We start from the raw sequence: 14,933 nt of genomic DNA, 5'->3' as shown, positions 1-14,933 counted from the left end.
GATCACCTCTGGGCTGACCAGTTTGGCTTTCCCTGGGTTCCTGAGCTCAAGTCCTTAAAATTAACCATCTATTGCTTGAAATGACTTAAGTGACTATCTGTTCCCTGAGACACAAAGGGCCTTCTCAGAGTCACAGCATGGGGTGAGGGGCATATCTCCTCATTTCAGCCCCACCCCTCACCCGACCCCACGCCCGAGGTTCACACTATGGAGTGACTGCCCTGGACAAGCCACCACCTTGTTTATACCTGTGGGCTTCTCTTCTCTTTTCTCCACGTAAACCTTGTTTATCCCTATTCACATGGGAGTTTCTAGAGCTCTGCTGTCTGGCATGGTAGCCATTAGCCACCAGTCGTTACTGAATTCTTGAAATACAGCTGGTTTGAATTAAGATGCGCTACTATGCAAAATATGCTGCAAATGTTAGAGAACATAAAATATCTTAGGAATAATTTTCATATTGATTATATTTTGAAATGATAAATCTTGAATGTATTGTATTAAGTAAAATATTTTATCAAAATTGATTTCAACTTTAAAATGTGGCTACTAGAAAACATAAGATTACATATGTGGCTCACATTATATGTGTGCTAAATCACTTGTCTTGTCCAGTTCTTTGCAACCTGATGAACTGTAGCCCGCCAGGCTCCTCTGTCCATGGGATTTCCCAGTATTATATAGTTGACCCTTTAACAACTTGGGAATTAGGGGTGCCCATCCTCCCCACAGTGGAAAATCCATGTATAACTTATAGTCAGCCCTCCATACACATGCGGTTTCTATGTATCTGCAGTTCTACATCACAGATTTAACCAATCTCAGATCATGTAGTACTGTAGTATTTACTACTGAAAAAAAAAAATCCCTGTATAAGTGGACCTGCAAGGTTCAAACCTGTACTGTTCAAGAATCAACTGTATTTTTCTGGATAGTGTGGGGCTAGAGAACAGCCCATGGCCTCTCCATTAGAGAGAAGCTCCCAAGGGGGCAGGCATGACATCTCTCCCTTGCTTTACACCAAGCTCTGTGACAAGCTGTCTGGAGGTGGGTGAGCGTCAGGGCTGGCTACACAGACCCTTTCCAGGGTTCAGCCTAGGGTTTAATTCCACTGCACAAGGTCGTGAATGGTCCTGTCATTAAGATGCTTGCCCTCATGGGAGATACTGCATGTTTCTTGGCCCTGGTTACCAAAGGAAATCAGAGGAGAAAGCTTTCTCTTCCACTCTTCATGCAAGGATTTCCTTCTGCGAGTAGTTCTTAGGATGTTAATGCCAGGTTTGAGTCACAAAGCTACCATGTACTGAGAGCCTGCTATTTGACAGTGCTGTGCTGATCCTTACACAGTCCATGGGGCAGCCATTAGCATCTGTTTCTGGGAAAGGAAATGAGGTTTAAAAGGTTAATTTCTACATAGTTAGAAGTTAGTGGAGCTAAAATCCAAGACCATTGGATAATACTGCCAACTAAACTTCACCATTAGGTGGTTTAAAAAGCTCCACATATGAATCATACTCTTAATTCCAGAAGCTCTGCTCTTTCTAAATATGAAGCATAAGTAAAAAGCATAGGATATAAAGCTGGTGAGAAGCAGGGGGCGCTGCGGGATTCCCTTTGGGCTAGCATAGCACTGTTGACAATTTATCCATGGCATAAGGGACCAGAGTGGATTCTTTCAGGCCTGGGGTCTATGGGGTGGTCCCAAACCACACATGGGCCAAAACTGGCCTTTGATGTAGAAGCAAAAGGGAATACAGGGCCATTCACATTCAAAGGGCCTATGGCCTTTAGGTTATTCTCTATCTCCTAGTGTTAGAAGGAATAAAACATCTTCAATGGTCTCCCCATATTGAAGCCAAAGAGGAGGGGACAGGGTTGAGAGCTTTAGCGTTTTCCCATTCTGTTAACAGCTCTCCTGCTTTCCTTTCCCCTCCCCAAGTACCATGACCTAATAAAACTTTTCCTGCTTAGTTGAGAAATCAGATCTAATGTCCTCACTGATGGGAATCAAAAAAAAAAAAAAAAAAGGTTTCATGTGATCTGGGTTGTATATAGCTCCCCAGGTGGCGCTAGTGGTAAAGAATCCACTTGCCAGTGCAGGAGACTCGAGAGACATGGGTTTGATCCCTGAGTCAGGAAGATTCCCCTGGAGAAGGAAATGGCAACCCACTCCAGTTTTTGCCTGTAAAATCCCATGGACAGAGGAGCCTGGTGGTCTACAGTGCATGGGGTTGCAAAAGAGTCAGATATGACTGAGCACACATTACACTTCTACCAACTCCATTCCTTTAAAATGGATCATAGAAAACAAGGACTAGCCCAGACTGTAGAGACCAGAGAATTCAAACCCTTTATTCTGCAGAAACAGAGATATGGAATTTAAAGTCACACGTTTATTGGCAAAAGTTGGAACCAGAACCTTGGACCTCAGATTCCTCATTTCCCCGGTTCCAAAAAGAAAATCATAAAAGGGATGTTTTAAACATTGTTGTGTCCCCACCCAAATTCATATATTGAAACCCTAATCCCCCCCACTTTCACCCCATGTGGCTGTATTTGGAGACGGGGCCTTTGAAGATATGACAAAGGTTCAATGAGGTCATAAGGGTGCGGCCCTAATCCAGGAGGGCTTCCCAGGCGGTGCAGTGGTAAAGAATCCATCTGCCAATGCAGGAGACGCAAGAGCTGAGGGTTCTATCCCTGGGTCAGGAAGATCCCCTGGAGTAGGAAATGGCAACCCACTCCAGTAAATTCCATGGGCAAAGGAGCCTGGAGGGCTGCAGTCCATGGGGTTGCAAACAGTTGGGCAGGACTGAGTGACTAACACATACACACACCTAATCCAATAAGGCTGGTGCCCTTATAAGAAGATCAAGAGACATCAGAGTTATCTCCACCATGAGAGGACACAGCAGAAAGGCGGCTAGTCAGAAACAGCCGTCACCAGAAACCAAATCCTGCTGGACCCTGAGCTTGAACTTCCAGCTGCCAAAACCGTGAGAAAATTAATTTCTGTTATTTAAGGCATGCAGTCTGTGGTATTTTGTTATGGCAGCCTGGGCTGAGTAACACATGAGGATAAAGTAATTTTTATCTGTGGGCCTCAACTCAAGTTTGGGCATGAAAGGTGCGTAATGTAAGGGAAAATACAGGACCAGAACTGGCCAAGATAGGGGCTATTCAGAGACTGACTAGGGACCACTTTCCACATGGAATACCCCAGCCCACAGGTACTGGAAGGCCATTAAAAAGAATGAGTCAATTAGTTGAAGAATTTGGGGAAAGCATCCAAACTATGCATATCCTGTTCTGTGAAACAGCCTGTCTGTCCTTTCTTGAGGCAAGCAAACAGGAAAAACACTGGCCTGGGTACACCTCACCCCCTTCTGAAACCTTCTCTGGCACACAGTGCCCCTTGAAATCAAGGTTGGGAGGACTGTTTCCTGAGAAAGGAGAAAATGAGTCTGACCCTCTGGGTTATAACCCCTTAGGAAGGGTGGAGGGACATTTGTTATACTTCTGAGGGTCTGATGAATGCCCATATCCTTTAAGATGTCAGGCCATTAAGCAGGAGCCAGTGGCCTGAACTGGAAATGTTCTCACTGGTGGAGTGTCTTTAGCATGTGGGAGATATACCAGCCACAAAGGAATAGTTTTACTTACAGCCAAATGTTTTCCTGGAACTTTTGAAGTTAATAAAAATTTTTTAAGTACAAAGGAAAAAGAAAAACAACAAAATAATCAGTGTTAACAAGCTGGTATGTTTATCTCCTATATATTTTTTTGAGTTTTACAAAGCTTTTTATGACGGGCATGTATTACTTTATAATGATGATAATAAACATTGTTCTTTCTCTAAATAGTTCAGTATCACATGCCGGGAAGTTTTCTAGATGCTGGAGATACAGCAGTAAACAGATAAAAATCCCTCTTCCTCTAGAGCTTCCAGTTAGGGGGTATTTGGATGGAGGAAGTAGTAAAATAGGAGACAGTGATAGCCCTGGAAGGAAAAGTTGGGATGGAGTGAGAGGATGGGAGAGCCCTGGGGATGAAACATCAGAGACGGTTCTCCAAGGAGGGGATGTCTGAGCAGAGATCTGAAGTAAGTGAGGGGCCAAGTCAGGGGCAGGGCTGCGGAAAGAGCACTTCTTTACACAGGGAACAGCAGGCGAGGGCCCTGAGGTTTTGCTCAAGGAGAAGCAGAAGGCCAGTGTGACCACAGTGGAGCAAGCAGTGAGCACAGTGGAGGAGCGGAAGGAAATGGGTCTGGAGAGCCAGGCAGGAGTGCACTGGGCCTTGTAAGGCCATGATGAGGAGTCCATCCAGTCTCAGTCTCAGTGTGAGGGGAAGCAAAGGGAAGGCTGAAGCTGGGGACTGAGGTGATGTGTAGTCCGACATTGTCTCCTGGATGCCTCCGTGTTCCGGGGACCACATTTCCCCCATCAGACGACAAGGTCCTGAGTTCAGGGATATGGGGATGTTTTCTCTTGTGGGTTCCTCTCCCAAGAGAGGGCTGAAGCAGGAGCTGCAGGCCACAGGAAAGTGACGGCTTATCTCTCCCCAGGGGTTTCACCTCCTGGGACTCACCTTCTACTGTCAACTCCACTGTCACCTGGCGGGCACCACTACCGTTAGTGGCTTCACAGGTATACTTTCCCTTGTCCTCTTCACGCACAGCACGAATCGAAAGGCTGAAAGTCCCCCGGGGACCACAGTCCAGCAGGAAGCGGCCCCCACTGGTGATGGGTTGTCCGTTTCTGTGCCATGTCACTTGGGGCTCTGGGTAGCCCCGAACCTTCAAGGAAAAGAAGAAAGGGTGAGAGCTTGTATATAAGGAGCACTTCCTATGTATCAGATATTGTTCTGGGTACTTTACATGTATTAACTCATATAATCCTCATAAGCAGCCTGTGAAACAAATATTACTTTCATCTCCATTTTAGAGATGAGGAAATTGAGATGTAGGGTTTTGGTAGATTTCTTGAGGCCTTGAAGATAGAAAGTGGCCAAGTCAGGCATCCTGGCTTCAGAACCCACCACACAGATGTCTCTCAAGCCTGGTTACATGATTAGAATCACTGCAGGAGATTCAAAGCAAATACCAGTGCCCAGGTCCAACCTTGGACCAATTAAATCAGAACCCCAGGGGTGGGGACTGAACATGGGGATTCTAGACCGATGCTTCCCACTCTAACAAGCAACAGATACTTCTTAAAAATGCAGATTCTACTTCTATAGGTCTGGGGTGGGCCTGAGATTCTGCCATTCAGATAAGCTCTCAGATGCTGCTGAGGCTGCTGGTCCCTAGAACTCACCCTGGGTAGCAAGGTTCTAGATCTGAGCTGCCCAGTACGGTGGCCACTAGCCACACGTGGTGACCAGATGCTTGAAACGTGGCTGATCCTGAGTCACACCGTAAGTGTAAGTGTAAATTACACAAGGGGCTTTGAAGAGTTCGTACGAAAAAGAATGTAAAATGCCTCAATAATTTAGAAATACTGATTACATATTGAAAAGATAGTAACTTTGACATATTGGGTTAAATAAAATATATTGTTAGAACTAATTTCACTTGTTTCTTTTTGGTGTTTTAATGTAGCTACTAGGAAAGGCACCTACATATGTGCCTTGCTCAATGTGTCTATCAGGCAGTGCTACCCGAGACCACTCTCTCGACGAATTGTTAGCAGCTAACATCTTCTGAGTGCTAAGTGTTAAGCACTTTTCTAAATACTTAACATATCTGAGCCTCATAGCAACTTGTTCAGAGAGAAGATGTTTCCCCATTGAGGGGGAAATGCAGGGAGAGATAAGTTCCAAGAAAAGAAATCACTTTGAGTTTCAGAAAAACCTCCCCAAGGGCCCTGAAAACCAAGAAACTCAATCAGCCCTTCAGAATGGATTCCTCTTCAGAGGAGCAGGGCTCAGACTGGCCCATCAGTGCAAACCCTGGGGGCCCTGAATTGGGGGATTTTAGCATTGGAAATGCACAGAAGACATCATAGAACCTTCCTGAGAAAGAAACTGTTGGTGTTGCAAATAGGTGGTAGCAGTAGTTTTTACACATGTATCCACTTCCAAGACAAGAGAGCATGGGTACAGATGCAGCAAAACCCAAATTCACTGGATAACCCCAAATTGCATTTACAAAGAAAGCCTTCAGTGACTGGCAACTATAATTCTCATCACATGCCTCAGCGAGGTCAGAGAGGATGCTTTATCAGCACATGGGAGCAAGGGGAGGGTAGGTGGCTGTGCGCTCACACCTAGACCGTTGCAGCCTTGCCAAGCACACATATCCTATCTTAGGGTGATGGGTTTGAAGGGGACCACATGCATATTATAATGTCTATTGTGATATGAAACAAAAAGAGATCACCTCTGGGTTGCTCCTTTTCCTTTTACTTAACTATCATTTTCTGATATTCTTGCAAATAACACACTTGATCTTTGTAAAATAGAAAAAAATTTAAATGAAAATATGTGTTCCTTTCACATTAGTGTGTCTGTATAATGAATATATGACCTCCCCAGTGGCTCAGTGGTAAGGAAGCTGCCTGCACTGAGGAGTCACAGAAGATGCAGGTTTGATTCCTGGGTCAGGAAGATACCCTGGAGTAGGGCATGGCACTCACTCCAGTATTCTTGCCTGGGAAATCCTGTGGACAGATGAGCCTAGTGGGCTATAGCCCATGGAGTCACAGAGAGTCAGACACAACAGAAGTGACTTAACACACATGCACATAATAAATGTATAGCACAACCATTTATTAATTTGTGGAGCCCCTCAAGGTACCTAAATCTAGAATTGGAATTAAAAGTGGTACACAAATAAACATTATGCATGTTTATAATGCATAATCCATATAAAAAACATATCATCTTGTGGTACCCTCTTGGCATAAAACTTCATGCCAAGGAATATCAGACAATCACTCTAGCAACACATTCTTTTTCTCTTTGAAGCTTATCTTCAGGAAACAGCTAAGGAAAGAAACTTTCCTACAGAAGGAAGCCCCTTGGGAATCTGGTCTTACAGTGAATTTGTGAGAGGCAGGGCCAGCCTCACCTCCAGAAAATGATCAGGTAAGCTTCTGTCAGTGTCAGAGAAAGGGATGTAGGGCCCTGGGACTGGGGGGAGGTGATGAATCATTAACTTCACCAAATGCATCCTTAGCATTCCATGAGCAAGTACTCTGGCCCCCTGCAGTGGTGCCAGCTCTGGGGCCATCAGGGCTGGAGGCATCAATGATTAACTGGGGACATTGCAAGTGCTCCAGATTTTGAGGACACAGATCCCTATTTCCCTTTCTATTTTCCTCTCATTTTCTACATGCATAGACATTCCCCTCCACCCCACACCACCAAATCCACCTTTGCAGTGCCCTTAAAGTAAGTATCCAAGGATTTTTTTTTTAATGCTGAAACTAGTGCCACTTAGAAAACTGCAGTTTGCAATGGACTTTTATACAGCCTGTATCTGAAGCAAAAGCAGGAATTTCTATGACCTTTTTCTGTTCCAAGGTCTGAATGATCCACAGCTCCAATTCTTATCCTCCCGATATGGAAAAACTTGTTCAGTCACTACCTAACCTTACCTAAAAATTACTCAGCTTCAAGTAAACTCATTTTTATTGTCTTCCCACTATCTTGGGCTCCTAGGTGGGGAAAGAAGAGAAACCCAGACCCACAATCTTGGGTGTGTGACAACAGCCCCGCCCTCCCTGGACGTCTTATCTGCCTTCATCATGGGCCTTCTGCCAAGAAGCCACAGCTGGGACTTTTACAGCCCAGTCAAAACTGCAATAAAAGCCCAGTGATACTTCAGTTTTCAGAGTCTTCCACATAGAGAATCTTATTTGATTCTTGCAGTGCTATAATGGAGGTGTCTTGGGAAGCAGAAGCAGAACCTGAGATAAGGATTCAGGAAGCCAAGCCCTTAACTGACACTCAGAGCAACTGGGAGCAGGTGTAGCAGCCTGGTGAAGGTGATTTGGATGGGGTACCAAGAGTGTCTGTGACAGCATGCAAGGACAATCATATTATTAAGCCCTGAGAGCTAAGGAAAGAGGCCTGGAGAAGTGAACGATTTGCTATCTTTAAGATCAAGTGACAGATCTGGGACCACAATTTTGGTCTATCAGTTGAGTAGCTGTCTCTCTGTGCCTCACTGTAAATTTATGTTTTTGGAAAGATAAATACTATAGAACCCAAAGCATTGATAAATGTCTATCCCTTATAGACCTTAAACCTCCCCTATGTTAAAGCAATATCTGTTCCCCACTTGGGAAAAATGTCAATGGTCATGGCCATGCTAAAAGCAAGTCTAGGGCTGTTTCCTTGGAGCAACAAAGGACAGTGCCATAGACTAAATGTGTCTCTCTAAAGTTCATGTTGAAATCCTAACCCTTAATATGATTATATTAGGAGGCGGGCCCTTTGGAGTGATGAGGTCAGAAGGGTGGGACCCTCATGAATGGGATTAGTGCCCTTACAAAAGCTATTCCAGGGAGCTCCCTCACTCCTTTTTACCATGTGGGTACACAGCAAGAAGCTGGCCATCTACAAACCAGGAGCTGGATCTCCCCAGGCACTGAATCTGCTGGGGCCTTGATTTTGGACTTTCCAGTCTCCAAAACTGTGAAAAATAAATTTCTGTTGTTTAAACCACCCCATCTATTGTATTTCCATTATAGCAGAAATAACCCAACGGCCTAAGACAGATAGGATGGGTGCCATGCATGTGCCCAAGACATCCCTAGGAGAGTCCGTGTGGGACAGAGAAGACAGATGACATAAGATCCAGGCCTGTGTCCCAGGTCTGGCTTGGCTTCCTGACCTCTTCAGGTTGTAATTCCTTCCTTTCATTGATGATAAAACAGTTCTTGATGCCTCAGGTCCTTCTATCCCTGAAGTAGTCTGAATTAAATAATGACCCACTTAGCTTCTGGGGGAAGATTCTTTCTTCCCCTTTCAGTCTCCCCTGGGCCCAGCCCACAGCTTTAATACTCTCTAATCCTCCATAAGGGAAAACCGAGCAACCATAAGGAGAGATGCCTGTGAATATGAGTAGGCAGCCCTGACTTCTCACCATAATGAGTTTTTGGAAATGGCCCCAGAGAGGGTCATTCTAAGGAGAATCATATTTTTTGCCACAGTAACCACATTTAATTGGAGGTTGTATTCTTAAAAGCTTGGGATCAAATAAATCAAGGGCATATCTGACAACTTGTCATAAAAATAAAGATAGAGTCACCATAACCCCTATAATAATTTAAAATAGTAAAACTGTGCTTCAGTTCCATAAAATGTCCCCAAGAGCCTTTATGGCCTCAAAAGACCTTTAAAAGGAGTGGGGGCTCGTTCTGCGTGTGTTGGCTGGTGAGGAGAAAGCTGGGCTGCAGGCGGGCGGCTGCTTGCTGCCGTGTCACATCTGCCTGCCATGCTGGGAAGTTTTTCAGAATCTGGTGCTATTTAGAGATCTACTTAATGACTGAAAGTGAAACATTCTTAAGGGTGTGCGTGCTCAGTCACTTCAGTTGCGTCTGACTCTTTGCGACCCTATGGACTATAGCCTGCCAGGCTCCTCTGTCCATGGGATTATCCAGGAAAGAATGCTGGAGTGGGTTGCCATGCCCTCCTCCAAGGGATCTTTCTGACCCAGGAATCGAACCTATCTTTTGATTTTTTTCTGATGTGTGTGAAGGGCTTGCAGTCAATTCCAGGTTGCCTGGAACAGGCTACCAGGGTGTAAGCCCAGAGCAAAGTCAGCTTCTCTGACCGCCATACCCCCAAGACTCAGAGCTACACATCTGCCTTCTCAGCTTGGTAAGAGGTAGAAAGGGGGTGATGTTCCTGTTTTTGATGATCTCCTGAATGTCTTTTGTACCTGGGTGGACCTGTCCCTGTTTGCACACTGCCAAGCCACACAGCTGCAGTGCCGAGCTGGGCAAGACATGAAACTGAAGCTCTGCTCATGATGAGAATGGAGGGAGACCAAAAAGAGAGAGAGAGAGAAACCAGGGTTACACTAAAGCCAGGGTGAAAAGGGACTGCTCAGCGGGACACTGGGGAGTTGGAAAGATACACAAAGAAGATGTGAGCAGTGAGCTGAGAAATCCTTGGGGCTGGGAATAATAGATGAAGGGGTTGTCCATAAGTACTTCTTTGAATCCTACTGGGTAACCAAAATCAATGCTGGGAAAGGCTGAGCCTGAAGGATGGGAAATTAAGGAAACCTGCTGGACAGATGTCCCCCTCCTCAAGACAGACAAAGCTGATTCTGCAACGCGACTGTCTCCATGCTTCCTATGATTGCCAGCCTGCCTATAGCCCATCACTCTGAACTTCTTGCCCTATTTCAAGGCATCTTCTCCTACATAAATAAATTCTCCTAGGATAAATGACTAGGACAGAGCTGGTGATTTAAAAACTGAAAATAATAGCAAAGACACCAATGATCCTGAGGAATTCATTGAAGACGAATCTTCTGTCCCATCTCCAAGTATAAGCTCATCCAGATAATAAATGGACACGGATGCACAGAAGGAATTTAAATATTAACATTCCCAGCAAATTAGACCACAGAAAATGCCTATGAAACTTACATCATGGATATATTATGAGAGTGAAGAGTGAAGGGTGAACCATAGTTATGACATGACAGTTTAGGGGCCTGGGTCAGTGTCAGCACCCGGCACCTGGCCCATTGGATGGGCAGGAACTTAATTAAGGCTTTGAATAATCCCATTACCAACAGTCAAAAGCCTTGACTGAACCCACAGAATCTTCAGGAGGAGATCATACCAGCTAAAAGCAGCAATTAGTGAGAGGCTTAAATTGCTGGACCCTCTCTGCCCTTAAGTCCAAAGTTGTGAAACAGCAGGAACTGAAGCATTTCCATGAAAAACAAAAGCAAAATGCAGAGAAGCAACTCTTCACACAGGCCTGGAGAAGGCCACCCAGGTCTTCAGGAAAGATGCCGGAAGTCTCTCTCTGTGATCAGCCGCTCTCACTTCCTGTGGCAAGTTTTCTTTTCCTTTGGCCCAGGACATAGACACCCCCACACCCCCACACCTGCCAGACAGAGAACACACTGTAATTTCCACAAAGAGCATGAGACAGGTTACAGCTTGGCAGCCTTAGGTTATACCTCAGGCCCTTCTGACTGTTTCAAACAAGAAGTCTGATTTCCTTTTATCTAGCTCAAGCTTATCAGTGTGTGCAACTTTTTGATTCCCTTTCAATGACACAAGCATTTAAAACTCTGGCGCAGTCTAACAAAGAAACAGAATTCTAAATGTAATCAGGAACCTCTGACACTGATGTTTTCCAAGTGCTTCCAAATTCAGGGTTTTCCTATGAAAACAAGTGTCCTTCCATTTGAGATCCAGTCCCTGTGGGATGGCTGTGGGATTTCAGCCTTACTGGGAACCTCTCTGCACAAAGCCCTGAGTTCTGGCTCTACCTTCCCTAACAAAGGCTTCCACGGAACCAGCGTCTCCAGCTGGTGAGGCTGGCCCAGGAGCTAAGCTCACCCTCCAGTTTCTAATACTGAGCTGAGACATACTCTCAGATGTGTTAAAATATTAATAAGAGGTGCGTGATGTCACAGAAGTTTAACAAATTAGCGCTGTGGCTTGGTTTTGTTTGATGTGCTCAGGATCTCCTGCCCACCTTTCCCAGGGTAAGCCCCTCCTTTGAAGATCTGCTCCGTTCCCTTCTGCCCACCTCAGGTGAGTCTAGTGGAGAGGCATCAGTAGCTGCCTTCTGGCCAAAGCACTCAAGCTTCCACAATGAGCCTGATCCAAGTCAGCCAATCAGGACTCTTCCCTACAATTTCAATTAGAATAAAGCAAGACTAAACCAACTGTCTCTTGTCTTCCCTGTTGGCTCAGATGGTAAAGCATCTGCCTGCAATGCAGGAGACCCGGGTTTGATCCCTGGGTTGGGAAGATCTCCTGGAGAAGGAAACGGCAACCCACTCCAGTATTCTTGCCTGGAGAATCCCACGGACGGAGGAGCCTGGTAAGCTACAGTCTGTGGGGTCGCAGAGTCAGACACGACTGAGCGAATTCACTTTCACTTTGAAACTGTCTCTTCACAGCGATCCTAAGCTGGGAAGATGTAAGCCTGAAGCTACCTGTGGGCAGTCATCCTTCCCCATTCCCACCTCTGTTTCCTTGCCTCCACCTAAGAGAAGCAAGCCATGTGCACAGTAAGACATCACATACACAGTGGAGAAGGAAGGAGATGGACACATGGCAGGCAGAGCTGAGGTGGACTTAGGATCCACGCGGTTGTATGAGACAATACCTGTCTTTCATTTAACCCATGCACTTGGTTTCTGTCACTTGCAAACAAGAGTCCTAATTCAGGAAGGTATATGGCATCTGGAATCAGACAGAGCCATGTGTGGGTGCTGGCTGTAGCAATCACCAGTTTCCTGACCTTGTTACTTAACTTACTTGGCCCTCAGTTTATACAACTGTAAGATGGAACTATATCAGTATCTATTTCCATGAATAAGTTTATGATCAAATGAGAAAAAACATGTACAACAGTGCATTAAGAAATTCAAAAGGTTAGGTCCTCTGTCTCTTCTGAGGTGAGTGATTCCTTGTAATAAGGTACCTTAGCCTCCATTCCAGAGAAGGCGATGGCACCCCACTCCAGTACTCTTGCTTGGAAAATCCATGGACAGAGGAGCCTGGTAGGCTGCAGTCCATGGGGTTGCTAAAGAGTCGGACATGACTGAGTGACTTCACTTTCACTTTTCACTTTCATGCATTGGAGAAGGAAATGGCAACCCGCTCCAGTGTTCTTGCCTGGAGAATCCCAAGGACGGGGGAGCCTGATGGGCTGCCGTCTATGGGGTCGCACAGAGTCAGACACGACTGAAGCGACTTAGCAGCAGCAGCATCCACTCAGCTCAAAGCTTTGACAGCATGAAACTGCTTCTGCCCTAAGAAATATCAGTACTTGTGAACTTCTGGGCTTGCTGAGCCTCCTCTTACACAACTCGAATTCTTATAGACAACTTCAAGGTGTCACACCCTTAATTAGATTAAAAACCTAACACTTTAACTGAGAACACCTTTTGCCTTAGTGGAACTGGCTTATTATTTTTATTTGAAGGGTAAACCCCTTTTGAAAAGTGATTGTTGATTTTATATAATATGAAAAAACACATTTTAAAACAAATATCCCATCTGTAGTTTTGCCTGTACCATCATCCCACTCCATAATATCATGTGAAACTTCAAGACACAGACCATCCCCTTGATTTCTGCCTCACTGACTAATGCAGCCTTGGAATTTCAAGGGCACGGGCAAGTTTCGGGAAGGAAATAAATCTGGGGTAATAAATCTGGAGTTTCTGGCCTGTCATAGTTGAATCTGGAGAGTGAGAGACATACTTTGCTGGCAGGAGAGATGGAGCAGAGGGCTTCTCCCCAAACAACACAGGCCACTTGGCAGCAGCTTCTGACTCCTCAAAGAGTAGAGCCCAGACACCACGAGACTCAAAAATCCACAAGACTCAATCCGGCCACAGATTGTCCTGGGAAGGTCCCATCCTCTGAGGACTCTCTGAGAATATGAGGCAATTCTATTTAAAAGCAAAGGTGGGCAAAAGTGACCAGAGGGTCCCCGCCACCGAAAACATCTCAGCTTGGTTCCCTCACCTTTGCTGTCTCTCCGGCGGCTGCTGACCACCTGCTCCACGTGCACGCACATCACCACACAAAGCCTGCCTTCCTCTTCGCTCTCCCAGGTGGCAGGCTGTGAGGGAGCAGGGTGAGCAGCTGGAGCCTGGATGGCAGGACCTCTGGGGCTGCCTGCATCAACGTGGTCGGGAGAGTGCCTCTGTGATGCTGTCAAAAATATCTGCACCAGCGGCAGACAGCAGCAGTGTGAGTTTGCTACTTAATAGCAGAATGTTCTCCCCAAACCTCACTGCCCAAAGGCACCCTCATCTGCATAGAGAATCATGCCAGATAAGAAATCAAAAGTTGTTTCCTGTGCAGTGTCAGTGTCTGGCTGGCCACCAGGCTGAAAAACATAACCCAATATGCTTTTCTAAAATGTTTTCACTCTCACCAAGACATGTATGTGGTCAAAATGTCAATAAGTAAGTCATTAAAAAAAAAAAAGCAGATCTCTGCTCTACCCCTCCCACCCCCAAGTTCCACTTCCTTCAGGAAATCATCTTCAACTCTTTTAGCCATTCCTTCTGTTTTCTTCTCCAGTGTTTCTAAGTAACAACCTTACACAACTATTTTATTCTTTCAAATTTTAGACATTATGTCTTAACTTCCCTATATGAAACACGAGCTTTTAGCTCTCAACCTTCCCATAAGCTCTTCCCCTATCCCCAGGAACTAATGACAATTTTTATTATGCCAGTGTGTTAGTGTTTGCTTTAGTTTCGCTCACTGACAAGCTACATAGTATATTACAATTATTAATAGATTTTTTTCCCCTGGAGTTAATACCTGCCTTACTTTTGGTTTGATTGGTTTTTTTAAGAATGCAACTTCTGAAGAGAACTATAAAATTCATCTCAGTCAGTTCACTTCAGTCGCTCAGTCGTGTCCAACTCTTTGTGACCCCATGGACTGTAGTACATTAGGCTCACCAACTCCCGGACGCTACCCAAACTCATGTCCATTGAGTTGGCGATCCCATCTAACTATCTCATCCTCTGTCATTCCCTTCTCTTTCTGCTTTCAGTCTTTCCCCAGCGTTAGGGTCTTTTCAAATGAGCCAGCTTTTTGCATCAGGTGGCCAAAATTTTGGACTTTCAGCTTCACATCAGTCCTTCCAATGAACACTCAGGACTGATCTCCTTTAGGATGGACTGGTTGGATCTCCTTGCAGTCCAAGGGACTCTCAAGAGTCTTCTCCAACACCACACTTCAAAAGCATCAATT

At 45.3% G+C, this 14,933-nt stretch overlaps 1 protein-coding gene and 1 long non-coding RNA gene across 8 annotated transcripts in view; one reads left to right on the top strand and one right to left on the bottom strand.

Annotated features, from left to right (window-relative positions):
- Nucleotides 1-14,933, bottom strand: part of MYLK (myosin light chain kinase) — a 281,903-nt gene that overhangs the window by 142,179 nt on the left and 124,791 nt on the right. For all 7 annotated transcript variants that reach the window (XM_086402745.1, XM_086402723.1, XM_086402766.1 and 4 more), the window contains one exon: nt 4,588-4,795. In XM_086402745.1, coding sequence (XP_086258871.1) covers nt 4,588-4,795 — 208 coding nt within the window. The remainder of the gene's footprint in view (nt 1-4,587; nt 4,796-14,933) is intronic.
- LOC147379868 (uncharacterized) lies at nt 6,965-7,824 on the top strand. Its single transcript, XR_015164511.1, has 2 exons — nt 6,965-7,086; nt 7,663-7,824. It is a non-coding gene; the product is annotated as an uncharacterized LOC147379868 (long non-coding RNA).

This window comes from Bos grunniens, chromosome 1, assembly GCF_055505025.1.
Source record: "Bos grunniens cultivar Pamir isolate PY7600 chromosome 1, Bosgru_T2T1.0, whole genome shotgun sequence".
Classification (NCBI taxonomy): Eukaryota; Metazoa; Chordata; class Mammalia; order Artiodactyla; family Bovidae; genus Bos; species Bos grunniens.
This window is presented reverse-complemented; position numbering and strand designations above follow the sequence as displayed.